General features: G+C 39.6%; 1 protein-coding gene across 1 annotated transcript; it reads right to left on the reverse strand.

The window, feature by feature from the left end:
- Positions 1-83: 83 nt before the first annotated feature.
- LOC311031187 (myosin heavy chain, fast skeletal muscle-like) lies at positions 84-11,235 on the reverse strand. The gene is made up of 39 exons (XM_084037341.1): positions 11,000-11,235; positions 10,679-10,822; positions 10,431-10,587; positions 10,307-10,334; positions 10,122-10,227; positions 9,945-10,037; positions 9,793-9,856; positions 9,566-9,664; positions 9,382-9,485; positions 9,159-9,297; positions 8,414-8,532; positions 8,152-8,301; positions 7,894-8,064; positions 7,493-7,799; positions 7,310-7,380; positions 7,129-7,216; positions 6,916-7,033; positions 6,682-6,805; positions 6,463-6,599; positions 6,120-6,375; positions 5,661-5,903; positions 5,393-5,569; positions 5,150-5,295; positions 4,966-5,056; positions 4,481-4,870; positions 4,217-4,343; positions 3,940-4,058; positions 3,410-3,606; positions 3,146-3,329; positions 2,894-3,059; positions 2,672-2,796; positions 2,239-2,547; positions 1,952-2,155; positions 1,745-1,870; positions 1,494-1,664; positions 1,272-1,376; positions 669-764; positions 438-569; positions 84-218 (listed from the first exon to the last, which is right to left on the reverse strand). The coding sequence occupies exons 1-39, from the start codon at positions 11,216-11,218 to the stop codon at positions 198-200; spliced, it is 5,823 nt and encodes a 1,940-aa protein (XP_083893467.1). The 5' UTR covers positions 11,219-11,235; the 3' UTR covers positions 84-197.
- Positions 11,236-14,086: the final 2,851 nt, after the last annotated feature.

Genomic DNA, 14,086 nt, shown 5'->3' on the forward strand with positions numbered 1-14,086 from the left:
CCATATTGACACACAAGGTGCATTTCATGTAACTGTTATCTAAGCTTAGTAGGTTATCTAAGGTTGAATATGTCAAACAATGAATAAAAAGAAAATGGAACACTTGAGACATGTTTAACATTTATTGAAGATAAAGAAATTATGAGGGGCTCATATTGTATGAACTCCGTTAGAATGCCTCAGCTGGTTCTTGTATATCATTCAGCAGAGTCACTTCCCTGAAAGTAAGCAAGAGAAAGAATCAGTAGCTAGTTATTAGGCAGTGTTTGTAGGAATGTATTAGGAAAACATTCAGTGTGCATCGATAAAGGCAAGCAATACAACATTGTATAAAATGACAAACTAGAGCTATATACAGTATTTGTGTGTGTATTTCACATTGGGATATACAGATGAAGTATATGCCTATGGTTAATACATGACACTGTTAAAGTTACCTTTCCAGCATCACGACTCTTGGCTCTCAGCTTGTTGACCTGAGACTCAGCGATGTCAGCGCGCTCCTGAGCTTCCTCCAGCTCATGCTGGACCTTCCTCAGCCTGGACATATGAGTATTGGCCTGCTCCTCCTGTGAAGGGTTTAGACGTTATATTAGTTTTGGCTGTTAATAGGGATATCCTTAATATATTCCACTGCATTATTAGTCACATTGATATAGTTGACTTACAGCCTCCTCAGACTGTCTCTTGTAAGCCTTCACTTTGAGCTGCAGCTTGTCCACCAGGTCCTGAAGTCTGGTCACATTCTTCTTGTCCTCCTCAGTCTACACAGATACAGGCCAGTTATGGATTGTTGAAGCAAAATGAAACAGTTGTGGAAGAACATGTTAGATGTTTGACTTAAGAGAAATATCCCAGTGGAAAAACATGTAGTGGTCCAGCATTCAAAATATTATTTAAAGGTAAAAGTACACACAATATGATAATACAAATACACTTAAGTCATCAAAAGTATAACTACTCATTAAGCAGAGTGAACCTTTTCATTGTTAGATTATTACAAATGTATGATCTGTTATAGCTTTATAATATTGTAGCTTGTCAAGGAATAGCAAAAGCTAACTGTTCGGTAGTTTTATCAATAATAGTGCATAATATTTTATAAAGGTACCATATAATTTGTGTGTAAAATTTGAGTCTGCACACACATAGTCCAGCCACACAGGTTTGTTAACTTATGTCTCAGCATAGCTCCACCCAACTTATACCTGCCTAGTGTTCATCATATAAAATAAATAAATGAAATGTATTTTTTGTGAAATTAAATGTACCTGATATGTCAGCTCTTTCACTCTCCTCTCATATTTGCGGACGCCTTTAACAGCATCAGCTCCACGTCTCTGCTCGGCTTCAACTTCAGCTTCCAGCTCACGCACCTGTAATGTGATAATAAATCAAAGGAAATTATAACATGAATAATTCCAAATAATATATTTAAATAAATAAAGACTTTTGTTCTTCGAATGATCTGTGCATTTCTATCAAGTGCATACCCTGGACTCCAGTTTCTGCAGCTGCTTCTTGCCCCCCTTCATGGCGAGGCTTTCAGCCTCATCCAAACGGTGCTGCAGGTCCTTGACTGTGACATCCAGGTTCTTCTTCATCCTCTCCAAGTGAGCACTGGTGTCCTGCTCCTTTTTCAGCTCCTCGGCCATCATGGCAGCCTGAAACGATTTCAATTCATGATAAATGTACTCTTTTCAGTGCATGGAAGTAGAGCAACAATATATAATTTCAAACTCACATCAGTGATAGCCTTTTTGGCTTTCTCCTCAGCATTTCTTGCTTCCTGTACAGAATCATCCACTTCACCCTGGACCTGGACAAGGTCAGTCTCCAGCTTCTTCTTGGTGTTAATAAGGCTTGTGTTCTGGATATTAAAAAGAGTTACATTTAATTTGATTTTTAGAATCTATTTTCAATATACTAGTTTCCTGAACTGAAAACAAACCTGAGAGTGAAGCAGTCCGACACGCTCACTAGCATCAACCAACTCCTGTTCAGCCACTTTGCGTCCTCTCTCTGTCTGCTCCAGAGCAGCTCTCAGCTCCTCGATCTCAGCCAGCATCAGGCAATTTCTGCGCTCCACCATGGCAACCTGCTCCCTCATGTCATCCTGTCCTCTGACAGCATCATCAAGGTGCAGTTGGGCATCCTGAAAACAAAAAAGTGAAGAGTTAATCTTAACTTCCTTTCCCTTCAAACCTGTTTTGCATTTAGAAAATGAAGGACACTCACCTTGAGCTGTCCCTGGACATTCCTCAGTTGTTTCTGGGCCTCAGCAGCCTGCCTGTTGGCATGACTCAGCTGAATCTCCATCTCATTCAGGTCTCCCTCCATCTTCTTCTTGATTCTCAGGGCATCATTCCTGCTCCTGACCTCAGCATCGAGAGTGCTCTGCATGGAGTCAGTCACCCTCTGGCTGTTCCTCTTGATCTGCTCCATCTCCTCCTCCTTCTCTGCCAGCTTCCTGTCAACCTCACTTTTGATCTGGTTGAGCTCAAGCTGAACACGGAGGATCTTGGACTCCTCATGCTCCAGTGTACCCTGCAAGAAAGGTCAGCTAATTATAGTTCAGCAACACAATGACTGTTCTGTATGTAACATATTTGTAATTAAATAACTTATGGTATAATTTGCATTGACACAAATTAAATATAAGAGATGATACCTCAGCTTCCTCCAGTGCAGTCTGAATTTCCACCTTCTCACTCTCAACAGCCTTTTTGGCTTTCTCCAGCTCATGGATGCTTTTTCCAGTCTCACCAATCTGTTCAGTCAGGTCTGAGATCTCCTCTACAGAGAAAACACAAAAAAGATAAACATTCTTAAACTATTGAAAACGTGTAATAATTGAATTATTTGCTCATAATGTAGATACTAGTTCACATACGCTGCAGGTTCTTGTTCTCTCTCTTCATGGTCTCCAAATGATCCAGAGCCTCCTCATAAGAGTTCTTCATCTTGAACAGTTCAGTGCTGAGAGAGCGAGCCTCCTTCTGAGCTCCTTCCAGCTCTGCCTGGCTCTCCTCATACTTCTGTTTCCATTCTGCCAGGACCTAGAATAAGATAGATGAAGAACTATGATTACTTGCTCAGATAGATTTCTGTCTCACTCAAACCATTGTGGTTGATTTCATGTTACCTTATCAAAGTTCCTCTGCTTCTTGTCAAGGTTGGCAGCCAGACTATTAGCTCTCTCCACATCAATCATGAGGTCCTCCACCTCACCCTGCAGCCTCTGCTTGGTCTTCTCCAAGGAGGCACACTTGGAGTTCACAGCCTCAATGGATTCCTCAGCATCCTGCAGGCGCTGGGCAAGCTTTTTCCTGTAGTCAATGATTTCATTGAAGTATAAAATATTGAAATAAAAACATATTTATCTGTAAAAAGTAAGTGGGTTATGTACTTTGCCTCCTCCAGCTCCTCAGTACGCTGGATAGCGTCAGTCTCATATTTGGATCTCCACTGAGCCACCTCGCTGTTAGCTTTAGACATTCCTCGTTGCAGCTCACCCTTGGCCTCCTGCTCCTCCTCAAACTGCTCTCTGAGCAGATCACAGTCATGGCGGGCTGACTGAACACCATGGGCCAGGGCATTCTTGGCCTACAAATTCACCAAAAGAAGCATGGAAATCTTAATGAATGCTGTTAACATACTGTAGTACATACACAGAATATATTTTCCTAAACAAAATACTCAATTTCCCAGTGGGGATGATAAAAAAGTTATTTATTCCTGTGAAATTTGTTTTTATTTAATAATACCAGTGCTGTCTGTCATATCTTATTTGGTTTACAAAGTAAATGTGGCGCTTTCTTTCTTTCAGTCAAACCAACATTATGCACGGTGTGTCACTGAAGATCTCATACCTGATAAATAGAAAGATAAGCACACATCGCCTTATAAAGTGGACAATGCAAATATAAGATATCATACCTTCACTTCTTCCTCAATGTGTCTCTTAAGCTCATCAATCTGCTGAGTGTAAGCCTGTTTGCCTCTGGTGAGCTGGGAAACAAGAGCTTCCTTCTCCTCAACCTGGCGGGAATACTCACCTGAAAGAATAAGAGTAATAAAAAAGATTTGGATGTCTTTTTCGATACCTGAAATATTTCTGGAAGTGCATTAAAGCATTTTGAAATGATGATGATCTGAACAAATAAGAGGCATTTCTGAATATAGTATTACAGATTGCGCTTGTGAGAATACACACCGTTCTCTGTTTGCAGTTTTGCCCTCTGTGCACTCAAGTCATTTAGTTGGCGAACATTCTCATCATACTTGGACTTGATTTCACATAATTGGTCTTCAAGAGTTCGGCACATTTTCTCCAGATTGGCCTGTAACAAGCATGGAATTGACATTACTCAAATGCACATGGAACTTCCTGTTCAGATATTCTTCATTTATTCTCTTCATTATTTGGATATTTGCTGAATTCTTATGTTATCGAGCTTTCCTGAAAAACAGTGCCTACCTTTACTTTGGCCACAGACTCCATGTTGCTGGAGAGGTCATCAATCTCCATCTTGAACTCGCTCTTCTCCTTCTCCAGCTTCTGCTTGACACGCTGGAGGTTGTCTATCTGCTCTCCCAGCTCTGCAACGCTGTCAGCCTGCTTCTTGCGGAGAGCTGCTGCAGTAGCTTCATGCTGCAGGGTGGACTCTTCAAGATCCCGACGCAGCTTCTGGAACTCAGCCTCACGCTTCTTGTTCATCTCAATCTGAGCGGATGTTGCTCCTCCAGCTTCCTCGAGCCTCTCACTGATCTCCTCAAGCTCCCTGGAGAGGTCAGCCCTCTGCTTCTCTACTTTAGCCCGAGCAGCCCTCTCAGCCTCAATCTCTTCCTCCAGCTCTTCAATACGTGCCTAGATTTGATCATAGTAATATCAAGGATGATTATTAACATGAGAATATTGTGTTTTATTCACTCAGTATCATATTTGTGTGTCAAATACATTACCTGGAGTTCCTTGATCTTCTTCAGAAGCTGAGAACCAAGAGACTGTTCATCCTCAATCTTGCTGAGGAGCTGGCTGGTCTCAAAGTCCTTCCTTGAAGAGGAGAACAAAAATGTTTCTCGCTGTTATACTCAGGATCATTATGTTGCATTATGGCAACAGTAAACAAGAAAACAGAAACATTACTTCTTGAGCTTTTCATCCGTTTGCTGCTTGTCATTCTCCAGATCCATTATGGATTCCTGAGCCAGTTTCAGATCTCCCTCAAGCTTCCTCTTGGCTCGCTCAAGGTCCATGCGGAGCTTCTTCTCTTGCTCCAGTGATCCCTCAAGCTTTTCAAATCAAAGTGTTGTATTTGTACAATGCAATCAATCCTAAAACCAAAACTGCTTTATATTTTTAGTAACATTGAAATCAACGTTTTCTTACATCGTCCACTTGCTGTTCCAGCTTTGTCTTGGCCTTGGTCAGAGTGTTGACTTTGTCTTCCTCTGCTTGGAGATCATCAAGGGTTTGCTGGTGGGACTCTTGGAGAGCTTTCTTCTCCTTGGATAACTTGGCGATGGATTCATCTTGAGATGCCATCTCCTCTGTCAGGTTTTTCACCTGAAAAAGGAGGAACAGTAATGACACAAAAACATTATAGAATAACATTTAATTGGAATCATCTCATCAACTCGTATCAGTGTGAATGAACCTTGTTTTCTGTGGCGTGTTTCTCCTTCTCCACTTTAGCCAAGGTGAGCTCCAAGTCATCAATGTCTTTCTTCAGCTCAGAGCATTCATCCTCCAGCTTCCTCTTCTTAGCAGTCAGCTCTGAATTAATTTCCTCTTCATCCTCCAGTCTCTCAGTTGTCTCTTTCAGTTTGGCCTCGAGCTGGATCTTGCTCTTAATGAGCCCTTCACATCTTTCCTCAGCATCGGAGAGGTTCTCACCTTCCTATAGATTGAACATTCACACAAAAATGAGTTTGAGTGAAACATAAAACAACAACAAGAACTATAATAATAATAATAACAATATATATATTAAAAAATATATATATACCGTGGGTTGTTTTGGTTAAGCAAGACATCTGACACTTTAACTGAAGATCTGACATTAGTGCTTTGTTCAGCAAATACAGCGTGACTTCTGCTTTTGCATTCTACTCACAGATGCCACTTGCAGTTGCAGGTCATTCTTTTCCTGCAGCAGGGAAACCATCTTCTCCTCCAGTTCCTTCTTCTTGGCCAGAGCAGTAGCCAGGTCCGTTTTCATCTTATCATAGTTCTCCTTCATCTGTTGCAGCTCCTTCTCAGTCTCAGCGCTCTTCAGAAGAGGCTTGATCTTGAAGTACAGATGCATCCAAGGCCAGTTTTTCACGTTCATGAATGAACGAACATTGTACTGGATGGTGAAGATTGCATCTCTAAATAAATAACGTAAAAAGATCGTGTTTGGTTAACACCACACTGGCACAGTTTGGTTAATTCCGTGTGTTGTATGAGAATCCTACCTTCTCTCCATCATTTTAACAAACTCCTTCCTCATGAGGAAACCTCTGCAGAGAGCCTGAGTCATGGTCACCAGCGTTGCTAGTTTGTCATCTCTCATCTCCTCCAGGGTACCCAGCAGCCCAGCTTTGAAGAACACCTATGTTGTCAAGTGAAGGAATTCAGTACAAATGGATACATTAGGACTACTAAATCTGTTAATATTGTCTATAAGGAATAACCTTTGTGTGCCCAAACTTGTACTGAGTGTGGTCCACATCAATGGAGCCCAGCAGCTTCTCTGAAGCTTTCTTGTTGTCAATAAACTGTCCCTCAGGGATGACACTGGCATTCAATACTTTGTATCTGCAAGAGAAAAAATGTACTTTTATATCAATCTTGGTCTTGCCTTCTCCATCACCATTGTTTAAGTAAAATCAATTGAAGTTGTTGAATAAACTGAAAATTGCAGTCACCTCTGCTTAAAGTCACCATAGAGGATTCTGCTGGGGAAGCCCTTTCTGCAGATTCTGATGCCTTCCAGCACACCGTTACACCTCAGCTGGTGGATAACTAAGTGGTTCTCCATGAGACCTGTACATTGTAAAAGAAAAATAGTCTGTGTCATAGCATTGTGGTTGGTCTTTTTTCTCCCAAACTTTTAAAACAGATATATAAAAAGACCAAACCTGGGGTCTTTGATTCATTAGGAATCAGGCAGCGCACAAAGTGAGGATGAGTGCTCCTCAAGTTGGTCATCAGCTTGCCCAAGTTTTCCTGTAAAATATGATTATTTAAAAGAAAAGTCAACTTCAAAACATGAACCAATCAGCCTAAATTGGATCTTTCCTTTGTTTATGTTAAACATACCCTGAAAAGAGCAGACACAGTCTGGAAAGAACCACCCTTCTTCTTTCCAGCCTTCTTACCACCACCGGATTCTGTTTTTTAAAATAAGCAAATAATTAACTATTTTCATTGTTCATGGAACCCACATTTTAATTGAATGACTAGCCGGATTGCCATACAGGAGTGACAGGATTAGTTTCTCACCATCACCTCCAGCATGGGCTAAATACAATAACGCCAGCAGTTTGTTTGCAGATTTCTGGTAGAGCTGAACCACTGAGTCATTCAGGGGGTCCTTGTTCTTGTCCAGCCAGCCAGTGATATTGTATTCCACTGTACCAGCATAGTGAACCAGAGCAAAGTGAGCTTCAGCCTTGCCCTTTCCAGGCTTTGGCTTCTCAAAGGCCTTAGTCTTGCCAAGATGCTGATCATGCAGCTTGTTCTTGAAAGATGTGTCTGTAGCCTTGGGGAACATGCACTCCTCTTCTAGGATGGAGAAGATGCCCATTGGCTGAGAAGAATTTACATTTCATGTTAAAAATTCAACAGGAGAAGCAAACATTTGGACTTGAATCAAGAAATCATGTCTAGAAGAGTTACTTTACCTTCTCGATAAGCTCAATGCAAGCAGCCAAGTCCATACCAAAATCAATAAACTCCCAATCAATGCCTTCTTTCTTGTACTCCTCTTGCTCCAGGACAAACATGTGGTGGTTGAAGAACTGTTGCAGTTTCTCATTGGTGAAGTTGATGCAGAGTTGCTCCAAGCTGTTGTACTACAGGATACAGGTAGATAATCAGTTGACTGGGCATGCAGTGTTTATATTGCATATCATCACTACCGATGCGTTTTTGTAACTCACATCAAAGATCTCAAATCCAGCGATGTCCAACACTCCGATGAAGAACTGTCTTGGCTGCCTTGTGTCCAACATCTCATTGATGCGGATGACCATCCACAAGAACATTTTCTCATAGACGGACTTGCACAGAGCACTAACAGCATTGTTGACCTAGAAATAAGGATTTCATTGTGGTAATATTTAGTTGCATCAATATTTTCATATCAAAATGCAAACATTCTCCACATTTTTCCCAAACCAAAATAAAATCTTAATTTATTACCTGTGGCACGGTCTGACCTTTGGTCACCATCTCGTTTCCGACCTTGACTCTTGGATAGCACAGACATTTCAGCATATCAGCTGAGTTCAGGCCCATGAGGTAGGCGATTTTATCAGCCACTGATGGAGAGAAAAATGTTTTCATTAATGCTCAGAATTGCACAGGACATATCACAGGAAAGTTAACACTATGAAGCAGGAAAATGAACTGTAACATTCCTAAAACCGCCACTGAAAACACTGCTGAAATCATAGGCCTGTGTGACATCATCAGTGGAAAAGTAGCCTCCTCAGAAAATACTCCACTACAGGTAAAAGTCCTACATTCAGAACGTACTTACTTAACTTAACCTGATCCTATTTAACTAAATAAGTATATATATATATATATATATATATATATATATATATATGTACTATCAGCATAATGTACCTAAAGGATCCAAAGTACAACTAACCAAGTATCTTCTGCAATTTTGTCACAAATGAAATGGCATCTTTAAGCAATCTATAAGTTATCTAATGTTGCTTTAAAAACTCAGTCAAACATCAGTGTGCTGGCTGCAATACCTATTTTCCAGGTGAGACATGCTAATTGGTATTCAACCAATATAATCCACTGTTGGCAGTGTGACATACCTATACTTGCAGTTAAAGTTTATGCCAAGAGGTGAGGTGTTTGTACTTATAGTTTGCCTACTTAATGCCCTTGGATGTGTGTAATATCACGCTGTAAATGCAATTACCCTCATTGCCATCAGGTTCAGCCTGCTCCTCGCGCTGCTTCTGCTTGAATTTCATGTTGCCATGATGCATCACAGCACCAGTCAGCTTGTAGATGCCAACCTTCTCTTCACCGGTGAAGCCCAAAATATCAATAGCAGTCTGCAATTCATGCACAGCAAATCCAAATTTAGTTATTAGTCCAACCTCGGCCTGCTGTTATTCTACAAAAGACCATCAACTTACATCAGTTGCAATGAACTCCTCTACGTCATCAATGCTTTTGACACTGATTTCACCCTGACTGATCATGTGGTAGTCATAAGGGTTGGTGGTGATTAGAAGGGCCTCTGGAAGAAATTAGAGGAAATGTATGAGTGAGCACATAGTTTTATTTTCTCCAACATTTGTTTATTGTCTAGTCACATACCCAGAAGCTCGGGCTTGTGGCCAGTCATCAGCTGATAGAAGATATGGTAGCTCCTCTCAGCAGACAACTGGAAGGTGACACGGGACTTCTCCAGCAGATCTGTGAGTATTTGGTAGATAGAAAGAATTGATGATGAGTGCAAATCAAACAATGCAAGACACTACATTCGTACAACACCAACCATTGACAATGTTGTCCACAGTAACCAGTAAATGACTAGAACTTACATGTTTCAATATCAGCCGAGGCCAGCTTGCCACTCGTGCCAAAGTGGATTCTGATGAATTTACCCTAAACATTTACCAGAAAATCTTATTTGGACTCAATGTAACAACAAGCATAAGAAAGTTATGTGAAGGTTCATAATATGAATACTTACAAAACGAGAGGAGTTGTCATTCCTCACAGTCTTGGCATTACCATAGGCCTCTAGTAGAGGGTTGGCTGCAATGATTTGATCTTCCAGCGAACCCTACAGAGAGACATCATGCTGCTGTATAAACGTATTTAACCTCAATCAACCGCGGCAAAGATTTTAGCAGACAATCAATTTTACCTGTATTTTACTAGTCTCAGCCTTCTTCCCTCCAGCCACTGCAATTGTTGCAAAGTACTGGATGACACGCTTGGTGTTGACAGTCTTTCCTGCACCGGATTCTCCACTGGGAAATTAAGGGATAATCTTTACACCCATAGCAAGATAATCATGAAGTTCCTAAATAACTGTTGTGTTGTACATACGTGATAAGGACAGACTGGTTCTCACGATCTGAAATATAAGGATACACACAGGTTAAACCTATAGTTGAGATTCTTCTTTGATTCTTCTTCATCCTCTCAAATTCGGTTGTAAATTTGATCTTACCAGTGAGCATGAACTGATAGGCATTATCAGAGATTGAGAAGATGTGGGGTGGAGCTTCAATCCTCTTCTTGCCTCTGTATGCATTAACAACCTGAGCATCGTACACAGGAAGCCACTTGTAGGGGTTCACGACGACGCAGAACAACCCAGAGTAGGTCTGTAGTATCACAGAGAGAAGCTTTATCGCATTTTTATCGCATGATGACTTTACAGATACAAGCACACGCATTTATAAGACTGAAACTCACGTAGATCATCCACGATGCAAAACGCTCTTTGAGGTTATACAGCACAGCGGGCTCGTTGAGGTGGGTCATCATGGCCATGTCCTCAATCTTATCATACTTGGGAGGATTCATGGGATGAATTTCATCCTCTTTTACAGTGAGGCTCTTAATAGGAAATACAATGAAGAAAAAAAATATAATTTTCTAAGACATTCATATAGTCTCACATCGAAATTTAGCTAAATTAATTTCCTCTCTTTGGCTGGGTCTGTTAAGTAAAAAAGATAACTGTCATGAGTTTATCTGACTTTCCTACAGTATAGTTTCATTGTTTGCACTTACCTTTGATGGCTTTCCGTCATATATCAGTGTCTCGACTGTCACTTTGCCACCCTCTCTGTTGACCACTTTACCCTTGGAATACATGTTGTCAGGATCAACTACAAAGAATGCTGTCTTGGCATCAAATGGAGCAGTCTGAGCCTCAATTCTCTCCTTCTCTTTCTTTCTGAGGTAAATGGATGCAGGGCCATAGGCCTCCATCTCTGCGTCCGAGCTCATGGCGGCACCTTAAGCGACTGAGAATAACACAAGGTCATACACATGAAATGTCTCTAGTATTTGTTTTAATAAATGCAAACATGCTCTTGATAGGCGTCTAAGGCAATTTTTTTTTTTTTGAATTGCGGATATCAAGTGAAATAAACTATAACTTACCTCCCTTGGTCCCAACAGAAGATAGAGTCAGGTCTGTTCTCTTTATCCTACTAATGAGATCATGAAGATACAAATATTAATCTCTAAAATTCACACATATAACTTTAATATTTTCTTGCATCTCATTTAAGCACAGTGGAAATAAATAAATGATAATAGATTCAAATATTAAATTGGACTTCGAGGCACTGTAGATAATACGTAATTGATCAATTACTAAGACAATACTTATCAATGGAAGCTGATGTTCTCACCTGAGCTGGAAGCCTACCAGTTATCAGCAGCGTCCTAAGCAGCCACTTTTATAGAGGCAGGACTGTCTCCTCAGTATGGTGTGCCTCGCTAAGTTTGGTCATGCATTCTTGTTGTGTTGCAGCTAATCCTGTGACACTGACATTTACATTGATTGATATTACCTTGTACTTGTCCATGTGTTGCAGTGGGTCATATTTGCCTGTGCCTGGTCAAAACACATTGTTTTATTAAAATTATGAAACATACGATTTAAATGCTAATGCATTACACATCTTCGAAAATATATGCTTACAATACAATTTATTAATTGATTTAGCAAGGAGCAGGATTGGAGTGGTTGGTGATGTTAAACTTGAACTCCTGTAGAATATTATATTATGTTGAAAGAACATTAGTTTGAAAAGCATAATACTTACATTAATTCATATATGTATAAATATGGCAGAGATTGAGAATAAAAAATGTTTAAACATTAAAAACAATGATCACTAAATCTTTCATTATTAACAACCATGTAATGGTTCATGAAATCATAAAAGCCATGGATGGTTTGTTAATCAATGTAAATAGACAGGCCTGCATTTATAATCTTTTTTTTCTTCAGTTTTTAAGAAGCACTCAAACGTCATTGGTGTACGGTTCAAGGACATTCACACATGTCAGATGTTGGAAGTCCAGTAAAACTGAGTCAACTAGTCCATAAAATAAGGTCAGAGCCATTAAATGCAGGGTCACATATAAAAGTATATTTTAGACGTATTGTTCTAAAATGTGTTGTATCACATATCTGTATCAATCTGTTCCATCTGTTTATTAATGTATCACTTCACAGTACAAGTGTATGTTATCAACTGTCACTCAATAAATAGTAGGACATTCATATTTAGAAGGTTTGTACACTATAAATGATATGCTTTTCATTAACAGACAGCTCTGTCACGTACTTGTTTCAATAATATAATGGTATTTCCTTAATGGTCTTCAGTGTTAGTAATACTAATCTCACTGTGTGAGTGCACTATGGCAGGAACAGGCTCTGGAGAAGCATGTACATGTCACTGGTATACAGTTGCAGGATGACTGCACATTTCAAATGTCTGAAATAAAACTGAAGCTGAGCACCATTCCATAAAAGCTACGGGGGGGGGGGGGGTTGTTACGTATCACCTTGGAATGAAGCAGATGAACAGTTGCCATCTACACAAGGATAAGACCCAGAATAAGTCCTCTGACAATAAACAAGATGTTAGGGATTCCAGAACGGTGTTGCTAAATCTACTTCAAAAAACGAAGGCAACTTTTTTGCAGCATACTGTATTATTTTGTAGATCAAGTAAGACCAGTCTTTATACCTAAAAAATACATTTTCAAGTAAAGCCAATTTATTTTATACTTTAGATCAATAAAAACTTGTTTTATAATTATTTTAAGCCATAGAGAGACAAAGTGAGAAGATAATTGTATCAAACCACACCCTCCAGTTTCTTTTATGTGTATCATTGAGTGAAGTTGTGTCATTGTTTGCTTTATTGACATAACCTTGGACATGACCTTGAAGAATGACACCTCAATAGGTAGGTGGGCCATTGTCCAGACATGTGTTGCACACAAGCCATTCAAGGTTGAGGTCTTGACATCATTTGTTTTGCCTTGCTATTTTTGCACAACAGACAGAGAAGATTTAGTTGTTTATGGTTTAGCACTCTGAATCATAAGGAGGTGAACCTGCCCTTTCATTGCATTCACCTGGTAGCAGATATTTCATTTTCTAAGGATGGAAATGTGTTACAGATATATTGATATTGATACAGTTTCAATGTGAGCTTCACTTTATGGTTTACTTCCATCTTGCCTCACATTATTATGTACATTTTGTTTTGCAAAAAATATGTTGCACGCCACTTACATCATATATTAATCTAGGTCAAATGCAAATGCATCATGTGTGGAGTACATGTTAGCATTTCCTTTTTTATTTCACTGTAATGAGTAAAAGCCTAAACTTATTATTACCGCAAGTGTAAACCGTAAACTTCAATATGAGTAGGAGAAAAGGTGGACGAACAGTCAGACTAATTCTTCCTTGCATGTCCTTGAGTCTAGTAGGTGATTGGAGACGAGTCTCTGCTCTATGTCCTTGAACTGAAATATGACATGCCAAACACAACACAAAAGGAGGAGCCTAAGAAGGTTGAAAAGAATGTAAGACCTAGAATTAGATTTAATTTATGGCTCCTTCATACTTGATTTACACATTTTTTAAATTGTTTTTTAAAATGCACTCCTATTATGTTATATATAGGGGAGGATCTCTGGTGTGCTAATTGTTTGGACGTTTATGGATTTATTATGGAATTATTATTCATGTTGTTATCTTACATATGTAAAAAAAAATATTTTGACATGATTATGATTTGGACATGAGAAAATACTGTAAGAATATTACTGTAGCATAAA

The sequence above is a fragment of the Eutrigla gurnardus genome (genome assembly GCF_963514095.1).
Source record: "Eutrigla gurnardus genome assembly, chromosome: 20".
NCBI lineage: Eukaryota > Metazoa > Chordata > Actinopteri > Perciformes > Triglidae > Eutrigla > Eutrigla gurnardus.

Bases quoted from the DNA above. Each gene is read 5' to 3' on its own strand.
- LOC311031187 (XM_084037341.1), bottom strand. From the start codon at position 11,218: ATGAGCTCGGACGCAGAGATGGAGGCCTATGGCCCTGCATCCATTTAC. The intron at 9,857-9,944 runs GTAAGTATTCAT...GTAAATGTTTAG, and splicing joins ATGACAACTCCTCTCGTTTT to GGTAAATTCATCAGAATCCA. The intron at 5,296-5,392 runs GTAAGAAAACGT...TGATTTGAAAAG, and splicing joins TGGAACAGCAAGTGGACGAT to CTTGAGGGATCACTGGAGCA.